Source organism: Lates calcarifer, linkage group LG1 (genome assembly GCF_001640805.2).
Source record: "Lates calcarifer isolate ASB-BC8 linkage group LG1, TLL_Latcal_v3, whole genome shotgun sequence".
Classification (NCBI taxonomy): domain Eukaryota; kingdom Metazoa; phylum Chordata; class Actinopteri; family Centropomidae; genus Lates; species Lates calcarifer.
This window is the reverse complement of record NC_066833.1, coordinates 13202692-13222842: the sequence shown is the minus strand read 5'-3', so window position 1 is coordinate 13222842 and position 20151 is coordinate 13202692. Positions and strand designations below refer to the sequence as shown.

Genomic DNA, 20151 nt, shown 5'->3' with positions numbered 1-20151 from the left:
ATTTTTCTTTTTTTAACTAAGTAGTTGAGATGCTACCCCATTCTTATGTGAAAGTTTATGAACAAAAATGCATGTTTTGGAAGTCACATGCATTTCTGCCAAGGTCTTACTTGGCAGACGTTGCTTTAAAACCCAAGTTAGTGTATGTATGTGTGCATCTGTGTGTGTGTGTGTGTGTGTGTGTGTGTGTGTGCGTGCGTGCATGTGAATGTACATGAATCTAATCCTATAGCAGATGGAGGACAAATAGAATCCAAGACAATACCGGCAGAAGGAATAGCAATGAGATGGGGGTTAGCACACTGTCCTTCAAAGATTGATGGGAGCTGATTCTATGACGGATGTCTTCCTGTATTAGGACAGAATTCCTTCCCAGAAAACACAATACATTCATTCACTTTAGCTAATTACCTCAGGCAGTGCTTGGCTATGACTCTTATGTTGCAACACTATGAAATGAGTTTATTATTACAGTCAAATTAGCGATCAAGTATTCTGCCTCCAACGATTGTTTCTCACATTAAAATGATTAATCTTTCATATTTGAAGATACAAAATTACTGCTGATTTCAGTTCTAGAGAGAGAGGGGGGTGAAAGAGCAAGAGAGTTTCTGTCTGTTTGCATTTTTATGTGTCTCCTTGTGACAAAACCTCAATGCCATCAAGGAGACCAAATGTTGTTTCCTCCCTCTCTAATTACCAGCTCTTATGGTTTAGCCTTGTTTAGTTGTCCTCCAGTAAATAAACCCTCAGTCAGACTCTTTTGTTTCAGGACTTTCTCCAGCTTAAAGCCTTAGTAGCTAAATATGTTCCCAGGTAGGACATAGTTATACATTTTTAAGAGGGATAATCAGCGTCATTCACATGTAGTAAAATGTCTCTTATTCTATTTTTTCTGTTTTCTTTTTCACTAACTAACTGTAGATAGACAATAAGTAGTGGTGCAGCCTTCAACTAGCTCATGAAGGCTTTGTTCTTTTGGTCAGTCTTTCCCAGGAAAAGATTCTCAGGGATGTGGGAAGTTACGTGTCTGGCACTTTGCGGGTTAACTAGTTGGTGGGTGAGCATGAACAACGCTGTCTACCAGCTACCAGTTTGAACACATTAACAAAAAAAGCACCATAAGAGATGTCAACTTCTTCCACAGTGATGAAGTATTTTATTATAGTACTACTACTTTTATTGAAGAAAAGATGTTTCTAGCACTGGGTTCTGTTCTGCCATGTTGTTGCTTTTCTTAGGGAATAATACAACCATCTGCTTAAACTTCTGTCACTCATAGAGACACGTGTGTGACCACAGATTGGAGCAATGTTCTTGCCAAGGCAGAAACAAGCCTGTGAAAAAAATACAATAAAACTTTTTTTTTTTAAATTCGACTACAAATCATTGGAAACATAAAGGTATATAAGTAAAGGGTGGTGCAGCAATTTATTTCCAGGTTTTATTGAGTCAAATATTTTAAATACAGGGTTGCAGTCCATACTCTCAACAGTGTGCAATAATCCTATCTTTTCTATTGAAACAAGCCCAAACCCAAACAAATACTCCCACCATACTTTATACTGTCCTCCCTGCCAGCCTCTTCCCGCTGCACCAGCAGTATAATGGGACATGATCGTGGCTGAGTGTGGAAAGAGAGCGAGCTGTTCTTAGCGGGAAGGAGGCCCAGCTCTGTCTCACAGGAGCCTGTTATGGCAGGTCGGTCAGTCCTATCAGAGCAGCCTCCCACTTGCTTCTCTGAGGGTGAGAGAGAGACTTTGCCACATGAACCATAACCCAATTAATCACTGGTGCAAATACAGGATATAGGGGGGCACTTGATTTCTCTGTGTAAACACTCAACTGAACACATTCTTCATAAGATAAGAATAACAGCTTCTTGTGTAATGCTGATATTAATGTCTGTTTCCAGCTCAGTTCCTTTGCCTGATGCTAAATCACAAAGTTTGTCCTGAAAGTGGCTGCAACTGCACCAACTTTCACTGCTTTTAATCTGTTTGACAATATCACCAAATTCCTAAAGGAAGATAAGTAGTACTGTGTCTTCTAAATGATACTGAATGTATTGTCTGTGGTGCTTTCAGTAGCCCCAAATAGAAATTTATGTTCATTCAATTTCCTGGGACAACTAGGAACTAGGGACAACTAGGGACAACACAGGGTGCTGTCTTGATGTCTTATCATGATTCTTCTTCCTGAATAAACACACAACAAATTTGTTGTAATACACTTGGGTGTGATGCAATTAAAAAAATAAAATAAAATAGCACTATAATTGTACCTTAATGAGAACAGTAACCAGGCAGTTGCAGTTTTCTTTGATTTTAGATACCACTGTTGTGCTGTAAGAAAATAAAAGGACAAGGGGAAAGGGTGAGGAGTAGTAGTGCTGGCAATGGTAAGAAAGCGTCCCTGGTATGATGTTTGGTGTGGGGGGATAGTGTTACATGCCAGCAGCCCGCTGGCTTCTCCTCCTTCTGTACGCTGTGAGTATGGAGGAATGTGCCGTCTCAGAACCACAGGGAGGAAGAGAGTACTGACAGCAAGCAGTAAACACAGTCGGCCTATCTGTTTGTTTGTTTGTGTGTTACTGCGTTATGAAGGCCAGGCCTTGGCAGCTTCAAAGCTACTCCTAAACAACATCTGTTCTGTGAGTTCGGCGCGCTACACAGCCGTGTCAGGACACATCATGACTTACAATTGCAGCTCTAAATCAATATTTTCCTCCATCTCATACTGGATTGTTCCACTGGCTAGAGTTCAAGAATGGACAAACGCTCATTGAGAAGAGGGGGAAAATGTTGGAGTGGATAGACGGGAGGGACCCATCGCATTTTTCCAATTCACCACAATCAGAAACAGATTTTCAGCAATTAGTCTGAACTAACTTGCAGGTTTATTGACTAAAAACACAGTGACAGTGCCTCTCAGACAACCAAATGAAAACAATTACTCCTGATTATGCCTGACTGTCGGCATGAAGTTCCTTTATATGCCACATTATAATCTCATTCTCATACATCATCATGTTTTCTCGAGAATACTTGTAATCACTTTTTTCTTTGTTGACTGTCACTCTGCTTTTATTGTATTGGTCGAAATATTTTATTTTGTGAACACTCAGTTTCATTTCAACCTCAAATTGTAACTTAGTTGTTTAGTTTTTTTGGAAGAAAAGTGAATGCAAAGTGTAATGATATTCAAATTAAGATTAAATGGCACACATAATCCTTAATGCCTGGTTCCATTTCCAAATCCAGCATGTGCATAATTCTGTCAATTTTCCATGAATATGTTGTGCAGTATGTGAAAATAAATCCAGTTATTTGCACAGAAAGTTCCTCATTCCCAAACTAAATCCTCATATGTGCAAACTGCGAGTCCAGAACGACCAGCCTTTGAATTGATTGTTAGCTGTGGGGCCTCTGTATTAATCTATTTTAGTGTGTAATAAGTGAATTAGTGGGATGTAGAAGATGATGTATGACGAGGGTTGGCACGTCTAAAACCTGCTGTAAATCCACATGCCACAGCCACTTAATAATGTGGCCAGAGACCTCCTGGCATCATTTTTCTCTGTATCCATTGACAACCTGAAACTCATAAATCTCTCAGAGTGAAATGCTGCTCTGAGTTCACTGTTAAGTCATTTGTTCTAAAATATCTACATTAAATGCATGGTAAGAAATGTCCCAGTTAATTTTAAAGGACTTCTGAACAGACTGCCAGCTACATAATATACTGAGCATGGCAAATAATATGATAGAAGAAAAGACTTTCTCCTGAAAATGCAGTAGCGTGTGAAGGCAATGCTGCACACGTGTAGCGATTTTTCAAAATACAGAATGTGATTTGCATAGTGTTAGACACATTTCCACAAATTTCGTAGTGTTTCCTACCGTGGCCTAATGGTTTGTGTAATCATTCTGTGGGGGGGGGAGTTCATTAAATTCATTCAGTGAGAACATAAGCATTAGTTAAACAGGATGCCACTTTGACTTTTGGATCACCCTCAGTTTTTAAATGATGTGGAAAAATGAAACATTAAAATATGCCCAGTAAATAAGTGTTTGTTTGTTTTTTATCACAAAATTATAATAATAATTTCTCTTTAAAAATATATGCTAGACATTTCTATTATCTTTGGGTGAGACCTCCTTCGTCAACTTGAATTTGAATTTACAGTTGCAGTTTACAGTTTACAGTTGCAGATGCAGATGTAGCTGTGTTGTTGGCCTCTATAGAATGTGTGCTGTGTTGTTTAACTTTTCCCATACGTCAGATGCCTTCCTAACTTCCAGCCTCCAACCCCCCACCACAACAGCTGGTGTCTCAGCGAAGGCCCTGACGTTACACTGCCACCCCCAGTCTCTCAGTGTGGATCAAGTATTGTGGTGTCAGGGGGCCCTAATGGCCCTCACAAAAAAATGCCCGCAGTGAACCCAAATACAAGCACATCATATGTCCATACACACACCAATATAACACTTTGTCCTTTGGTTGGCATTTGGTCATTATTACATTGAAAATATATGTTTTTTTTTTGTTTTTTTTTAAATATATATATATATATAATTTTTCTCCTGCATTGTAAAATAAAACAACTGGGTTTTATTTGTTCCAGAATAAGGTTATAAACATTTACCCCTTGGGCTGTGTTTGTATTAAAAATGACAGGATCCTGTTGGCTGTTCCAGTTTTTAGATTTAAGGCAAGTGGGCGATATTGGTCGCTCTGCAGTCCAAATAAAACCAAGTCCTTCCTTGTGTATGATCCAAAATCACAGGCCACTTTTGGCTGTTTTATTAAAAACACCAGGTTCCGATTGACTATTCTACTGTTGTTTAAAAAAAATAAAAAGAAATTTAAAAAGTATGTTTGATTTATACTCACTTGTTGGAATAGAGGCCTGTAGATGCTGGATTTATCTGTACTGTTACTGGGCCAAATAAAGCCTGAGTGATACTCTGGTATAACCAGCAGGTCACATATTTTCTTTTAATATCCAAACCATATAACTTTATTGTTTAACTAACTTCCTGGGAGAATAAAACAGAGAAATACAGTAAGTGGAAAGACAGTAGGTAAATGTGATTGAATTATTACATTTGTAGGTCAAAGGAACATGTGGTGAGACCCTTTTGTTCCCATATAGATTTCTAAAATTTCCCTCAGTCTCTGCTTTCTATTTTAGTGATTCACATTACAGTATTGGATCGACTCGGGCTATAAAATATGCTGAATAGCTGAGTTTGTCATTCACGTCAAGAAGACGCCCGTGGTACAGGATCTAAACTGACCTGTGGTGAACTTGCGGGCTCATGTGTGTTTTTTGCTGTCTGTCAGACTCTGTAGGACCCAGCGGAAAACTGCTCCAATCGGGAGGGAGACGGAGCAAGAGAGAGGGAGAAAGCTGAGTGGAGAGGAGACGCTCTCAGATCAGTCAGTGGCTTCATGGAGTTATGTACCTCTGATCCGCCGCCATGGATTGCAATCCGCGATCACTCCTTTCCATTTTACCTCTTTTGTTGTCCTGCGTTATTCCTGCATTTCCTATTATCTATCCTCCCAACGAAGGTAAGGGAACTCTCGGGCTGCGGACATGTGTCTTCATGTGTGTGTGCCTGCGCGCTCGTGTGTATGTGTATGTGTGTGTGTGTGTGTGTGTGAATGGTGCGCTACGGCACACATCGGGGCCAGTGCTGTGCGCTCGCCGCGGAATTGTCACTGTCCAAATTATAGTGGAAACAAGAACAAGATGATACAAAGCGCATGAAGACTACACCGGGGATCACTGAGAGCCGGGATATGATCGCTAACAGACAACAATTAGATGTTAAACTTGAAGATAGATCCAAACAAGGCAGACAGGGTAGCCTAATTTCGGATAATCACGCGAACGAGGGGGGTTAGCCTAATAGTTGTTTAAATTGGAGTGAACTGAGCGACAGCGAGGCAGCTCCCAAAGCGCCTACTGGGGAGTTATCACGGGGCGAAAAGATGTAAAGAAACTCCGCTGTCTGTGTTTTCCATGAGAGGCTCATGTTGATCTGTTTTGTCCAAGAATCCGGTAGACGCCCCAGTTAAGGTCACAGTCGCGCCGATTTAAAGGCAATAAATAGAAGATAAGCACAATTGCTGTGTGTAAAAACGCGGATGACTGTTTTTATGGTTTTGACCTGAATAAAACCAAAGCAGCAGACTTATAGGCTATGTCACCGTGGGGATATTGTAAACTGCCCATCATATACATTTGTCATGTAATGATTGTGTTTTTAATAAAAATATATATTCAAATCCGATGATTCGCTAAACGGGTGAAAAATTACGGCGGCGCAGATGACTTAAATCCATTTATTTCCAGTGGCAGTTTCGCTCACTCCTTTATTTGGTAACCCGGCAGAATAAGGCAGAGCGGTCCACTCTCAGCACTGTCACTTCTTCAAACAAGTGAAACTGCGCTGGAAACAAGGGAATCAGTATCCTCCTTGTGCTTAAAGATTTGCTTAACTGTTCTAAAAATGTTCAAAAAAAACAAAAAACAAAAAAAAAACATTTTTACTTTTTACTCCCTATTAATAGCCTATAGCTGTCGGGGTTAAAGCGTTTTGTAACCGGATCAAAGTAAAAAGGAAAGGGACACGCGTAATGAAGGTGCTCTGAGCTCTGTAAAGGTTACAACTGCACACAGGGGAAAAATACATTTGAGTGAAGATATGGGTCACACTGTCCAAATGGACATGGTTTGTGGGATCACAGTGACAATTATTCCCTGTAAAAATATACGTAACGAATACACAAAACACTGCACAGTATGTGAATACACAGATATTCCCCAATTCTGAAATAGTACTTCATGTGAATTACTAAGGAGGATACCAACATAGAGCTGAGTGATTTAAACTTTAATACATATAAAGTGATAAAACGAATCTGAACGAGCCTTCGTTGGTTGTAATCTTCTCTACAGTAATTAAATGATCAGACACAGACAAGTGAAGTGCTAAATACACAAAACCATGTTCCTGATCCTTTGCAGCCCCATGTGGGGAAAAAAAGTTAGTAGGTAACTCATCCTGATGATGTAGGATGAGTTTGAACAGTTTTGTTCAGTAGGCCACGTCCCGATCTAACAGAAACATGTGAACTCAAAGAAACAATCGACTGTGTTGTTTCCGTTCAGTCTGTTTGAAGACTCCTGCAACTGAAATGACCGATAACCAGCGCAGCTGAAACTTATTTTCTTTTTTTATTTGAAAGTCTAAACTGGATGTCCTCCTAAAGTTACTTTAATAAAACAGTTGTTTGACAAGTGTAAATCTAAAGCCTCATTTTAGATTCTGAACGAACAGTTCAGTTTATCCAGTGGTAAAAAAAAAAAACAACCTTATTTACTGTTTTTGCACGCTTCGTCTTGTGTCAGGGAGACAGTGCATTCCTGCTGCTCTCTGTGTGGTTGTTAATGCAGTGTGAGAAACCTGTGAGTTTAATTTATGAAATGAAGACATGAATCGGAAATCGGGGGGGGGGGGACGTAATTCCGGGAAAACCAGTATAGAGAGTGTGTATGTGTGTGTGTGTGTGTATGTGTGATTCAAGGTCAACCAGGCCTACTGCAAATTCTTGCCTTTGCCCCGAGAAACTTTTTTAAAATTCTGTAATAGTGAAGATTGAAGTCGTTTATTGAAATATAAGGCTGGTGGACACAGTATCAGCGCGCTCAGCACTTAAAAAGAAAGAGGCAACCACGTAAAATACACATCACCCTAACAAAATATACAATAGTCTACTGGTGTGTGTGTGTGTGTGTGTGTGTGTGTACGTGAGAGAGAGAGTGAGTGAGTGTGTGTCAGAGAGACCGAGAGAAGGAGGGAGAGAAACTCGGCGAGTTTATGTGTGTGTGTGAGAAAGAAGAAAAGAGACAGAGGTAAATCCTCCAATCGGTTTACAAGTCAGTGGCAAAAAGTTCGGAGAGTCAATGAGAAAAAAAAAACAAAAAACAATTCAAACAATTCACCTTTCCGAGACAAAGATCTGCCAGAGTGTGTCAGTATCGAGCTGCTCCTTCTCTATATTATATATAATTAAATTCATACAGACTTCACCACCGCAAATATGGATCTACAAGAACGCAAATCATACTTTGAATAAGTTGGTCTTCCGGGTCCAACATTTATCAGTGTTGATGCAAATGCGTCTTCCTGCTTTGTAGTTGGCCCAGGCTGCAGCTTGCTGCCACAATCAGGAGAGAACAGATACTGTAATATTAATTGTTGCCTACAGAAGGGCGTTGGAGTGACAAAGTGGACAAAACTAATATAAAGTTACCACAAACTCACAGGTGAGTGCTGCAGACGCGTTTATTGTTACGAAACAAAGGAAACAAACGGATACTTTAACGTGTAAATTGCACGTACAGTTGTCTGCGTGGTTCTGAAGTTGAGTAAAATTGCAGTCAGCAGTTGTTGACAGTCGGAAAGTACCAGATTTTGGATTGACGAACTTATGGGTTTGTAAAAGTCCCCTCAAACATGCCAGGCAGCAGGGAGTGTGTGTTCTTTTTTCAAATTACAGCCCATTCATGTTTATAATTAGACACAGTGACAAACCTGACAAATCACGAAACCTGACCCATTTTTGTTTTCTTCTTCTTTTTTTTTTTTTTTTTTTTTTTTTAAACCTCATTCAGTTCGTTTTACTCGTGCTTGTTCTGGAGGTCAGTGTTAACGTGAGTGAATACTTTTTTAAAAAAAAGTTCAGTTGGTTTTTATTTTCATTTGAACAGGCTGCTGCTGATCAAATCTAGCCTGCAAGCGCGCTGAGAGTTGACCAAGAAGAATCCCCCCCCCCCCAAAAAAAAAAAAAAAACTTTAAATTTAGTGGTCATAGATAATCAAAGTACTCATTAATCACAAATAACGCAAAATGAATCCATTACTTAGAGAGTAAATAAAATAAAAAATATATTTTCATGGAAACAACCTTGAACTTTAACGAAACGATGGTAAACTGCAAACGTAAGTTATTATTTTATGATTTTCCTCACCATTTATAAGGAGACCAGAAGTCTAGTTACATTTCTTTCAGTCTTCCAGCCCACCTCGGCACTGTGCCTCGACCAACATTCTTTTAAATAATAGCATTTACTGTGTGGCTTTCATTAGGTCGCAGTAATCCTGTACAAAACTTTTGGGGAAAGTTGAAAAAAATATAAAGAAAATCCCTGAGAATATCGTTCAGTGGCACAGATTCATTTCAACTTTGGGCAGATATGAGATAGAGATGATGTTTATTTTTTTTCCACATTTAATTGAATCAAACAAAGAAAGAAACAAAGTTGTTTGCTGCTTTTTGCTGTGCTGCAGCGTGTCCCGTTGCGTGGTGTGACGTTGGCCCGCTGCGGGACGTCGGAAGGCCTCTGATATTTTTAGCCGGCGGTAGGGAGGCTTGGCCCGTAGAGCCTGGTGCAGCAGTCCCGCTGGGACGAATGGGCGTTTGTGAGCGATGGTACCTTTCAGAGGTGCTGGAAATGTGCTTACACATGCCCCTCCTTTAAAAATAACCCCCCACTTTCATATACATTAGGCCTATATTTATATGTATGTCTTGACCAAACATTGAGCTGAAGATCGAGAGTGGCATCCTCGGTTTAACAGCAGGTGGTTTAAGCCTTTGAGTTTAGATAAAGATAAGGTTTTGTGTGTTACTGTGTTATTTAAATGGTTTATGTGTATAGATATACGATTATAGAGTATGTGTGCAGGAGTTCTATATACCCTCATATGAATCTTAAAGTCTATGTGTATATAAGGCATGTAAGTATAAGGTATAAGAATAGAAGAAAGAAAGAAAGAAAGAAAGAAAGAAAGAAAGAAAGAAAGAAGAATGGGGGCAGAGGGGCTGGGCAAGCAGCAACAACATCAGACAGAGCGACTCTGCACTTGAATAATTCATAATGGGAGGTGAACACTTCACCCTTTAACACAGACACAAGTCGCCTTGCTATGCCTGCACTGCGGCCTGCCAACCTTCACATGCACAGAGCCATGCTGCAAAGACAAAGCCCCATCTACCCTGTTAGACTGGAGATATTACAGGAACATTCTATTATATTCTATTCTATCCCAGCATCTGTGACTGACAGCTTCTCCTTCCATTTATCTAACATGTTTGTTGTACTGGGCAAGGATTACATTTCTATGTTCATCTGCTGGGAACCAGTTTCTTTCATCATATTTTACTGGGGGTGAGTTGGTGAGTGCCAGAGAGTAGGGGAAAATTAAGGGACTGTTGATTTAAAGTTTGTGCCAGACAGTCATAATGGTTTACTTACTTAAATTATGAGAACATAGACATCAAAATAGGCACCCTGTGGATCTATCCTCCAGTGTTTCATGTTAATATTTCAACATACGCTATGCCAAGCGATACTAGGTCACTAGCAAATGAAAAAAAAAAGAGAATTAATGCCACATGGCAGTGGTTTTAAACTGTATTTGCAAGGTGCTAATTGAGTTTACTGGCTGGATGGTACAGTATCCCATCAGTTTACCATAAAAAAACAAAAAACAAAAAAAAAACCTTGCAGGACATTCCAGTTGCCTGTGGCGTTGTGTCCTCTACTTCCGTTTTGCTGGGGTCAGTTTATGTGTGTGGGATGGTGGCCTAGCTACAGTATGTGTTATCAATTCACCTGTCTCTACCTCTTGATGTTTTGCTCCCTCCCAGACTGGCTGGCTCAGTTTGCTATTAATACTCCTAGTTCCCGTTTAGAGGCACTCCCTGATGGGGCAGGGGCTATATGCTTGGCTGACGCTAGCTAGCTAACTGACTGTGTGTGTGTGTGTGCAAGAGAGAGAGAGAGAGAGAGAGAGAGAGAGAGAGAAAGAGAGAGAGAGAGTAAGAAAGACTATCAGCAAATGTTTGTGTTTGCTCTTATTTTCGTTCTACTTGAGTGCGCATGCGTGGGAATATGTGTGTGTTTTGGTGAGCATCTCAAAGAGTCCAGTATGCACGCAGTATATGTTTGTGGAAGTGCTTCTCTTGACTGTGAATGTGTATGCATCATCTTGGCCCATATGTGTTTGTCTTGTTTCGTGGATGTGGGTACATCCTTTGGCGTGGTTCTGTGTTTTTTGGTAACTGCACACAATCTCAGTGTTTATGCTCATATTTGTGAGTGTGTATGTGTGCTTGTGTGTGTGTGGGGGGGTGCTGATTTCCTCAGCCAAGTGCAGCTGGAGGGGGCTTTTTCCTCCTGTGATATGAGAGCCATCTAATTTTCTGCTCTCAAATTCCCCCGCTCGGCTCAATTTGAGCGGTGGGCTCGGCTCGTTGAGAAATGTAAATTGGAAGCAATGGCCCTGGATGCTGAGCTGCTATTATCTGACATGAACAGATAGCTTCATTAGACTCTAATAGGAATGTGTCTACTGCCACTCAACTGGCTGAGTGGCTTAGCATGGCTACAGCTCAGGTGAGCCTCAATTTAGTAGCTTTTTGAGCCTGGAATTTAATAATAAGCCTCCCTGTCTGTGTGTGTGTGTATGTGTGTGTGCACGCGTCTTCCTTTCTCTGCCTCCCTTTCAGGCTCTTTGTTTCGCCGCGTTAGTTGATAGTTATCAGGCTTGCCTGAAGGAAATGGTGATTTCCATCTCAACCTTTATTCTAGTGTGAAACAACAATTAGTTCACAGAGCAGCAAAATCACTTCTCTCTGCAAATTTAGTTCATGCTGCTTGTGAGGAGTAAAATATCTTGACTAAAATAGTTTTCTCAGTGCCACATCAGTCTTTCATGACCCACAAGTACTCTCTTTGACTGTCTTTGGACATGTGTACACTCTAGCTTATTGCTTTGAATAGGAGAATACAGGGAGACCGTATTCGTCATACTCTCACAGTGAATAGAGTTACAGCTGCAGGGCCTTACTGCACTGCTGCTTTATTTTGGCTGTGTATGTGCGTGCTTTCTTGGGTAAGAGTGTGTGTGTGTGTGTGTGTGTGTGTGTGTGTGTAAGTGTACATTTGCTTGTGTGTGTCTTGAGCTGTGGACTGATTTGCTCTCAGCAGGATGAGGAGAAGGAGACTGAGACACCATTTGAACAGTGAAACTTTATTGCTCTATATTCAATACATATTTCATATTTCATGCATTTTTCTGGCTGATTATTAAGTCAAAATGGATTACCATGAATATTAGTAGATACTTAATAATTTGTAAAATCAAAATTAAAAAAATTAAAATGAAAAAAAAATCTTTAATGATTTTAAGGATATGAACCCAATAACAAAAAAGGAGCAACAGAACACCACACTACATCCCACTGGATTGATCTGTTTCTTCATACTACAGCAGCTTCTCATTCTCACTACAATAACCCATCACATTAGTTTTCTCAGTTATCTGTTTGGAGAAACAAAGAAACAAGATTAAACATTTATCCCAGAATGTAATTAATTTACTTCATAAATACTTCCAATTAGTTTACTGTAGCTACAGGAGTAATTACCCTCTAATGTGAGACTAGAAGTGAAAGTACTCACAGGCTGTAGGATCTTATTGTCTCTCATTTGTGTTGCTAACCACAACAGGAGAAGTGGGGAATCTATAGAGCACAAGGCTGCCTCCACATTCCCCACTTGTGGCCCATCTGTCAGTATGTCATGGCCCATACTGACAGGTGTATTCGATGACAATCATTCACACCAGAGCCATGTGTATACACTAAGAATAGAAAATGTTGTAGCATATTTTTCTATGCTTGAGGGAGATACTGTGTGTCACAGTTAATTTCACTGTGAAGATGTTAGAAAGCAGAATCTGTCCATGTGTGCACAGAAGTTACCTGCACTGTACGCTATGTGCATCAGATTTTGGCCTGAGGAGGTGGGCGATCAAGGTGCAATTACTAGTATGTCATGACACTGTAATTATGCACTTTCAGTACTGAGAAGGCTGCTACTGTGGCTCCATAAAGTTCACTGTATGGAACCCAAAGCCTCAACTTGCGCCATCATGCTAATGGAGTTCCTTGTCTTATTTGGTCTCTATCAGATTCCCCCCATTAGACACAGATTTCCCTTCATACTCTTTGAAAAGAATGAATTCTTGGCAGGACACACACATAAAATTGCATGTCTGCTCATTATGAATGGATTTCTATTTTCTATATCAAAGTGGCCAATTGGATGTTTGACCACATCTGAAACTACGTGGGGATACTGGGTCAGATGGGTCAAAAGCCTTAGAGTCTTAGAAAATAAACACTTCTTGTTGTGGTTTTTGAAATGTTGGGTCTATTTTAGATCAATACATCTTTGGGATGTGTTGTAGCCAGTTTGCTCATCCAACGTCTGCTTTGATGCTTTACACTGCTCGGCAAGACAGCCAGCTCTCACTGTTGGTTAACATAGGATATATTGTGTGTGTGTGTGTGTGTGTGTGGCAGCTGAGTAAATAGAGTCATGATCAGCGCTTGAGGTTGGTGATCCCTCCTGTGGGTTTAGATAAGGGCCAATTGGGGCTAACAAGGACTAGACACTCATATGTTCTCTTTGTTTTCCCTCTCTCTTTCCCTCTTTTCTTACCACAGTCAACCTGTTAGACTCTAAAGCAAGCCAAGGGGAGTTAGGATGGATTTCCTACCCATCGCATGGGGTGAGTATTCTATCTCCGTATTTACCCACATCATGTTTTAATATGTTTACATTTGGGAGACAGATCCTCCAACATGTACTGGATGCGGGCCTCAGCCCCACACCACATGAAATCAGGATTTTCAAACTCCTGTGGTTCTCACTATGTCATGTTGACCCAATGAGCCAAGTGCAGATTAACCCACTTTTCTTTAGACATTTTTTTTTGTCCATTCACCATCTCGCAGGTTAAAGGTTAAGCATTCAGAGCTTGCCATATGGTCAAGATGCTTAAGGGAAAATGTACTGCATGCGTGTGTGGGCGTTTCTGTATTTGAGTGTGCGTGTGTTTAAAGAAAGATTAAGGCATTAAAGGATTTTAGGTTGTAGCCACAAAAGCATCCTCATAAGAATGGCAATAGGCTTACCCCCTTTTTAGTAAATATCAACAACAGTGATAGCATTTTACTGCTGTTGCATGCCAACATTATAATTCCATTGTTGAGAATTCACTTGTTAATCCATTTGTTCTTAATTGACATTGTGTACCACCTCATTCTGTCAGTCACATGTGCTTTAATACAGTTACTTGTCAAATAACACAAAACCCTTCAGCTTTTAACTTCAATACCCACACTGCAATTTCAAAAATCTACATATAACAATCATTTTAAAGCTGCACTTTTGTACTGCAATTCTCTTAAGTTTTTCAACCACAAGAATTGCGCAGCTTTCATAAAAACAAACCAGCAGTGGTGTTGCAACATCATTGTATACACTTTGGAAAAAAAAAGCCTCTGCAGCCTCATCTATCACCCTCTCTCTGCTACCAAAGTCCCTCCAGTGGGCTCTCACTCAGTGTTTATTTGTCTTACTAGTTAGACTACTGTGCCTCAGGGCTGGCCCACTGGCACACACACACACACACACACACACACACACACACACATGCACACACAACGCACTTCCTCGTTTTTTTCCTTTATTAAGTGTTAGAATTACTCCTTGGCAGTGGCTTAAGGTAATCCAGTCATTTGTTCCATGGAGCTGCCAAACCTTGTTTCCCTCAGCTATATACTGTGCTGGCACCGGCAAAATGCGAAAGAGTTTCTTCATGAGGTCAAACCACAATGAAAAAATGGTCCAAAGGAAAAACTGCAGACCGTTAAAAATGCATTTAGTCAAAAGACAATTGCAGGCTATAGGACAATTGCATGACCAATTGTAGGGAGAGATTGATGATGTGCTGATAGAAGTTATTCACGTGTGAGCAAGTAGGAAAATGCATACCGATATTGGGGACTTGATCCAGTGCTGGACATTGGAATGTGTGTTGGAAGTTACGCAGTATGCACAGCAAGGTCTGCTTTATTTCAAGTTGTTTGCTTTGAACAAGTTCAGAGGAAAAGCGTGTGATTTGTACAGTTCATAAAAATGCTGCAGGAATAGGAGCCAATGTCACTTTTAAATGAGAATAACTCCAGAGAAAAAGAGAGAGGATAGGATAGGATCAAAAAGAGAAAGAGGAGAAGAAAGAGAGAGAAGAGGAAAGAGGGAAGGACAGGAAAGGATAAGAGAAAGAGAGAGAGAGATAGATATTGCTGATGATCAAGTCCTCAAGGTGAATCATCTGTAATTACTCACGTCATCCACTGACTGCGCTCCGATAAGCAGCCTGCCCTGGGAGACTGCTGCTCACAAATGATTTCTCATAATGTGGCAGTGGCACTGAGCCCTCACACACACACACAAGCACACACACAAACAGTCATTCACATTGATGGAGAGGCTGCTGCTATTGGCCTACCGAGACACAACGTGCTCCGGTCAGAACAAATTAAGAGCTCAGCCTCCCCTGGACGTTCACTCTGGAGCTACCAACTGACGAGTTTGTGTGTGCGTGTGTGCTCCCGCGTGTGTGAGTGCGTGTGATCCAGATATACTGTTATCTGTCTGGGAGGCAGGGTGATTGCTGAGCAGTGTCCAGGGGGCTTAGCCCTTCACAAGACTAAAGAGTGTTAAAGATTACATTCTTGCGTGCTTTGAAAGCATTCTTCAACAACAAACCAACGCCCCAGACACTTGCTCTGCATACAAAACAGAATTAATGGGCACATACAAAGTGAAGTCCATTTTTCATAGGACCCAACAGGGGATACAACAACATTCTTATTTTTGCCAAGATTGCTGTGTATTGACTTGATTGTTTAAGCAAAAAAAAGTTCTTACTTACACACAGAAAACTAGTTATCATTCATAACAAGCAATTTGATATGTTCACATGAAATGCTGAAAAATTAAAGTATGTTGAAAGTTTAAAATAAAAAAAAAAGGCATTGAAAACATATTTACTTCAGTTCAACCAACCTAGTCACATCTCAACTTTTGCAACATTTTCAGCAATAGATTATTTGATGCTTGAAACAAAATAAGTTTGTGTCAGATATTATAAAACAAAGGATTATTTTATAGGAAAAAAATCAGGAGTATATATAGTCAGTGGGACTGCTCAGATAAGCATCAGTATCCAACATTGTGCCACAATGAAGAAGCTTGACATCTATAGAAAAAAGCTAGTGGTCACAGTGTGTGAACTCTGCATATACTGTCAGGAATAATGAGAAATATTCGGTACACACACACCCACATGCACATTCACATTCTAATTCTAAGGTCTGGAATAGGAGGGTGGGAGCATGTGTAATGGCATGGCTTTTTATATTTTGGACGAGGTCCACCACTTCAGTCTGTCAGCTTTTTTTTTTCTCTCTTAGAGAACAGACTGCTGTTTCAACTTCTTTAGTCACCCAAGGGCTCTTAAAGCTCCCCGTGCTCTGCTGCCACCCCATCTGTGAAATCAGCCTGACCAGCATACGCTGCCCCCCACCCTTCCCCCTAGAAAGGGAGAGAGAGTATAGAGAAAAGCCCATCCATAAACAAGGATTAACAGGGTAGGGCAAGGGACCACGAAGGAGGACTAGGAGGAGGAAGTAAAAAGTGTGTTATGGTTACTTTCTTCTTGGTAAGACCAGCTGATCCAAACCCAGTGACTGACATCAAGTATACACCATGAAAACATATCCAAATTATATCAACTATAGCCTTTATGTCAAGGAATAAATCACAATTGTGCATTAATATTACCAAAACAATTGAAAATATCAGACCTCATTAAAAAACCTGTGCAAATGTACAGATATCCCACCAGTGGAAAAAATAACCCATAGTGTTATGGATGTATTGCATATGTGATTTTTGGGACTTGACTTAAGTTCATAGAAGTAAATGAAGTAAATGAATGAATTCATAACAGACACAAGCTGGCCAATGGTCCTAAATAAATCATGGGGATTACCTTGCTCACACTGTCCTTATCCCGCATTGTGTGAATATACACACAAATAATGGGCTCTCTTGTTTCCATCATTCTTCAGCAATTGTTGTTGATGTGTCCTTGACCAAAGCATAAACAAGAATTTGCAGGGGAAAGCTTGGGGCTTCTCAAAAACAGGAGGAATGAGGAAGATGAGGAGGTATGAAGTGTGTATTCAGGTTTCTCTTTGGTAAGACCGGCTGCTGATGGCTCCTATGATTGATATGCTGCAGTTGTCGTGTCTGTGACCCCTGTGACCTCTGTGGAGCCCAGACCGTAAGCCAGCCCCACACTTGTTGTGGACCACTTTTTAAAGGTAGCTGTAGAGGTATAATGGACATAGTTTGGTTTAAAAAATAATTGCAAAAAAATCTCTGGTTTTAATTATGATTAGAATTTGTCCATTTCATAGATTTTATTTATAGAAAAAAAAGGTCATAACCAGCCAGAACCCCGTCATTGACCCTGTCTATAAAATCAAGCCAAGATCATTAAACTTTTGAATAGAGGATACTCTCTGTCTTGTTTCTCAAAACTCGAGTCTTGGCCTAAATGCATTGTCACCCCACATTGGTCCATATACTGGTCCATTAACTCCCATTGACCCTCATGTCTTTGAAGTGGGTGAACTGGCATGCTGACTCTGTGATTCTGAGATGTGCCTGTTGCAGTTGTTGTAATGTCTTGAGTGGATCAAGTTACCACACTCCATTTTACTGTTCCTTTAGCCACCACGCCAACCTACAGCACAGATCAGAGAAACCAGGGGCAAGATCACACCAAACTGTGCCCCAGCTGTGACCATCAAGGGTTGGGTGGGATCAGAGGTCACAAGGACCGGTGCAGGGTCCTAGTGTTGTTATATATCAATTAGAGGGCAGGGAGAGGTGAGTTACGCCCCCCTGGAGAGAAACAAGGGGGTGGCTGCCCACTTTAGACCTTTATTTATCCTGGTTGACACACAAACAGTTCTACACACAGTATTCACAGTAGGAGCTTGCATCTGCTGGTGGTGGAGCTTCACAGAGTGTGCCACACTCTCCTTACTAATCCACTTCTAGATCTGGAGAGAGGTAATGATATCAAGGCATTCAGTTTTTTTCCCTCACCCTCTTTCTCCCCCTGTCAAGTGAAGGACAGATAAAACAAGCTTTGGCTAACTAACCCAGGAAAATGATTCAAGGTTGGAGAACTCAGTTCTTATGATGTAATGTTTGGGGATGGGGATGAGGAAGGTAACTCCATGTAATAGATGCTATCCTCCAGAGTGGGATCCTCACATCATAGCGGAGGTCTTATTTACTTTGGCAGAGACTTGCTCAAATCGAGTCATCTCCTCTAGAAAAGGATATAGCACACCTAACACAAATATGCATACACATATACATGCAAACACATACACACCACCTGGATTTGATTTTGAACCCTGCATGTGTTTGTCAAACATCAGACCCCTCCCAGAGACAGCTTAAAAGCACAGACTCATCACCCGCTGTCACTTCAGATTTAGCCCAGTTTATATCGTTGTGCTTGACATGAAAGTACACAGACATCTGTATACAGAGACTGAATATTATACACATGCACATCCATAAACACAGACACAAGGAAAGCAGAAAAGTAAATGGAGACAAAGTTGGCACAATCCAGAGCAAAACTTTAGTCTGTTCCATTTACATTTGCTCTATCCTCCTTGTTTCTCATGACTATTATCCTATCATAAGGAGGTAGACAGAAGGCCACAAAGACAACCAGCTTTAAAAACAGCATTTTTCAGCTGTGATGTTGAAATATTTTTTATATTTTTACACAACCAAATTACTCTTTGCCACAAATGTGTTTTCATATGAACAGGTGCAGTAACTTTTAATGTTGTGCATTTTCTCACAGAGGCAAAAAGGTGCACTGACAAACCACCATGTCTCTCAGAAGTTACATTTAGTTAATTTTGAAAGAACCGTAACTGTTGGTCTAGACAAGAAAGAGGTACATCAGGTTAGGTAAAGAACACTAAAATAAAGTTTGATTATGGTGATTTGTTCAGTGTCTGACCAAGACCAAGATCTTTCATTAATCTTCTTTAAGTTCCTAAACTGTAGCCAAAAAATATTAATGATGCTTCACACTACTTTGTCAAAAAAACATTTATTGTAGGGAAAAGAAATGAAAGACAAACATGTTTATCCTTTTTGTAACTTTTTTGCAACATTACATTTGTAATGTATTTGCTGCTGTTAATTAGTACTACACAAATGTAATTTCTATTAGACAGAGTTGCAACAAAGGATCCACTGTACTAACATTGTTCTACACCCATATTCCACCTTTGTGTGTTAAGGCTTGAGTATCAACACCTTCACTGACACAAGTGGCCTATTTTTTATGTATATTTGGACCAAATGTGAACCTCTCTGTTTTTGTAAAGATTATTTTGAGCAGGTAATAGTTATTGAGCACTTTTAAGCAGCAGCAGATCACATCTGCACACAAAAGTAAGATCCCTGGTTGTGCTGCTTTCAATAAAGAGAAGAAAGAAGTTGTTTAGCTCTGACAATGAAAAGTATATATAAAGCTGAGGCAGAGTAGGATATGTTCTTTTCATTATGTTCACGTAAATACATTGTCTTATCAAACCTAATGTCAACAGAATCACTAATCTTAGTGGCAGAGCTTTCTGTTGTGTCAGACTCTGTCAGCAGACCTTTTTGCATGTCATCACATCATTTTTATACTTACATTTAAAGTCAAGCTGTTAGAGTTGTTAGTATAGCAAGGTGAAATGTTAAGTTTAGCTTCACCTCTCTAGACACTCAGTTCTGTCTACTTACCCCTGTTATTGTTAGACATATAGAGAGCTTGGACTACACTCTGATGAATGAGGTGACGCCAAGGAAAGCATGACGGGGGAGACTAAACACCAATGGAATCTCTCCCCTCGATTTTCCTCTCACTTTGTCTCTCCCTCCTTCTTCTCTCTGCTGTTTTTCCAGCTCTGTCTCTTTCGCTTTCTCCACTTTTCTCTCCCTCTTCCTCATTCTCTCCCCCTCGCAGGGGTGTTTTATTAACTTGACTGTGAGATGAAAAGCAAGTGGCCATCCTTCAGCCTGAGAGCTCCTTGAACACCGGTTGCTCATAGATA

At 40.3% G+C, this 20151-nt stretch overlaps 1 protein-coding gene across 1 annotated transcript in view; it reads left to right on the top strand.

Moving 5' to 3' along the window:
- Window positions 1-5324: 5324 nt before the first annotated feature.
- Window positions 5325-20151, top strand: part of epha3 (eph receptor A3) — a 92852-nt gene continuing 78025 nt past the window's right edge. Inside the window, 2 exon segments of the mRNA XM_018701660.2 lie at window positions 5325-5580; window positions 13597-13661. Coding sequence (XP_018557176.1) covers window positions 5487-5580; window positions 13597-13661 — 159 coding nt within the window. The 5' untranslated portion in view covers window positions 5325-5486.